The sequence below is a fragment of the Bison bison genome, unplaced genomic scaffold (genome assembly GCF_000754665.1).
Source record: "Bison bison bison isolate TAMUID 2011002044 unplaced genomic scaffold, Bison_UMD1.0 scf7180017848654, whole genome shotgun sequence".
Lineage (NCBI taxonomy): Eukaryota > Metazoa > Chordata > Mammalia > Artiodactyla > Bovidae > Bison > Bison bison.
Window position 1 is genome coordinate 26,979 of NW_011479227.1, and position 2,298 is coordinate 29,276.

The 2,298-nt window shown below is 61.7% G+C and overlaps 1 protein-coding gene across 1 annotated transcript in view; it reads left to right on the forward strand.

Moving 5' to 3' along the window:
• Positions 1–2,298, forward strand: part of LOC104992695 (voltage-dependent T-type calcium channel subunit alpha-1H-like) — a 20,311-nt gene that overhangs the window by 9,624 nt on the left and 8,389 nt on the right. Inside the window, exons 11-12 of the mRNA XM_010845667.1 lie at positions 23–178; positions 1,628–1,779. Of these exons, the coding sequence (XP_010843969.1) occupies positions 23–178; positions 1,628–1,779 (308 nt within the window). The remainder of the gene's footprint in view (positions 1–22; positions 179–1,627; positions 1,780–2,298) is intronic.

Sequence of the window (2,298 nt, forward strand, 5' to 3'; positions counted from 1 at the left end):
CACACGGCGGAGGGGGCCGCAGCGGGCGGCGGCAGGCGAGCAGGGTGGGCTGGGCCACGTCTGGGCCTCCTTCAGTGGCAAGCTGCGCCGCATCGTGGACAGCAAGTACTTCAACCGGGGCATCATGGTGGCCATCCTCACTAACACGCTGAGCATGGGTGTCGAGTACCACGAGCAGGTGGGTGCCCCACACAGACAGCCTTCAGAGTGGCCCTGGGGCACGTCCCGCCTGCCTGTGTCTCCTGCAGGCTTTAGCCTCTCATGGGCTCCACAGAGGGCTCTCTCGGGTTGGGGAATAGGCGTGGCAGTGGGGCTGAAGGTCGATTGTGAGGGAGTTTTTACCGTTCACTCAGCGGATGCTCCTGCTGCTCATTGGTGGGCCTCTGCTGAGTGGAGACAGAGAGACTGTGGCTCCATCCGGAGGTCCTCTGTCTGGGCTGGGGCGTTGAGATCACAGACCCAGAGGCAGCAGGGAGCCGAGGGCACTTGCCGGGCCATCTGGTGCTTTTCAAGGTGGGACCCCCAGAGCCCAGCTTTCATGGACAGAGCCCCCCATATGAGCTGGGCCTTCAGGCTGGGATGCCCTGGGCGGCCCCAGAGGGGAATGTGGCAGTGGCACATGGTGCTGGCACGCGGCCCCTGCCCTGGACTGGGGCTTCCCCAAGGAGCAGTGGCTGGGCTGGCAGGGAGAGGTTGTCCTCCCTGGGGACCGAGGCCAGTTCACTCTTAATGACCAAACTGCCTTCCTCCTTTTCTGCCTTCTGGGCTTTTTAAGTCCCTTAAGCTCTGGTCTTTCATCCTTTAGCAATTTCAGGGAAAATGCAAGTGATATTAGCCTCCAGCTGGCGGCTGAGAGGTGCTGTCTGTGAGGGTGAGATCCAGGGCAGGAGCAACAGCAGGCTTGGGGATCCCTGGCCAGGAGGAGCCTCTGCACACACACACATGCACACACGCACGTACGCAAAGGTTATCTGTGCAGATGTGGGCTTGTGCACAGACACACACGTGGGTGGCGATGCGTGCACACAACACATGTGGGTACATGCAGACTCACGTGCACACAAGCAGACCACACACTGGCACACACACACCAGCATTTACACTGGCACAGGTGTGCACTTGCACACATAGGCGCCTAGACCAGCATATCCCCAGTAAGAAAAGGGCCTCTGGGGCCTTCTGCTGACAAGGAAGGGTGTGTGGGGCCACCAGGGCCAGGGCAGCTGCTGGGGGAACCACACTGTACTGTCTGCACCCCGGGTACCCACACGCCCACCCTGGAACAGATGCTCTAGGCTCTGTTCCCAAGGCCTGTGCTGTTGGGGTCTGGGAAGTGTCTGGAGCCCTGTTTCTCAGACATGCTGCTGGGAAGGTCAGGTGGGGCCTGGGGGAGCCAGGGACAGTCAGGGTGGGAGGGCCAGGCAGGCTGGGGTGCAGCTGGAGGGGACACCCCTGCGGTCCCTGTTTCCTCCTCTGGACAGCAGCCGATGGGGCTCCTCCTGAGATGTTGCCACAGCCCCCTGATGCAGCCTTACCTGCTCCCAGTGCAGTGGAGTGGTGTCCCACCCTGCCATGACAGGCAGTGGGGGCTGGGGGGGGGCCCTGACAACCACTCTGCCACCCGCAGCCCGATGAGCTGACCAACGCCCTGGAGATCAGCAACATTGTGTTCACAAGCATGTTTGCTCTGGAGATGCTGTTGAAGCTGCTGGCCTGCGGCCCACTGGGCTACATCCGGAACCCTTACAACATCTTTGACGGCATCATCGTAGTCATCAGGTAGGTCCCCTCCTCCCCTGGGGCCTGGGGAGGCTCCCATGTCCACCGCAGCCCCCGCAGATGGCAGAGCCCCTGCCACTGGGAAAGGCCCTGCCATCAGGGTGCAGAGGTGGGGTCTCCTGGGGCGGGACCCTCGCCCCTCCTCAAAGGCAGAGTCGGGTGCACCCGACAAGGTCAGCTGCAGCTCAGGCGGGAGTTTCTAGAAGCTAGTGGAGCTGTTCCCTGCGGGAACAGAGCAGGCACTCAGTGGCTGTTAAGCCTTGCAGCCGGCCTCCACTGAGGGCTCAGCCCCGCAAGAAAGGCCAGCTTGCTGCAGCAAAATCAGCACAGAAAGAACCAGGGGGATCTGGGGAAATTCCGTCCCCCGGGACAAAGCAGGGCCCTTGGGAGTCAAGGGGGCCCCCAGTCTAAGGAGAGCAGACAAGCCAGGCACATTGGAAAGGCGCTCAGTCGAGTCTTCAGAGACACCACCACCCCTCAGCCCCTCCAATGCTTTGATTGTCTGCTCTCCTTAGACTG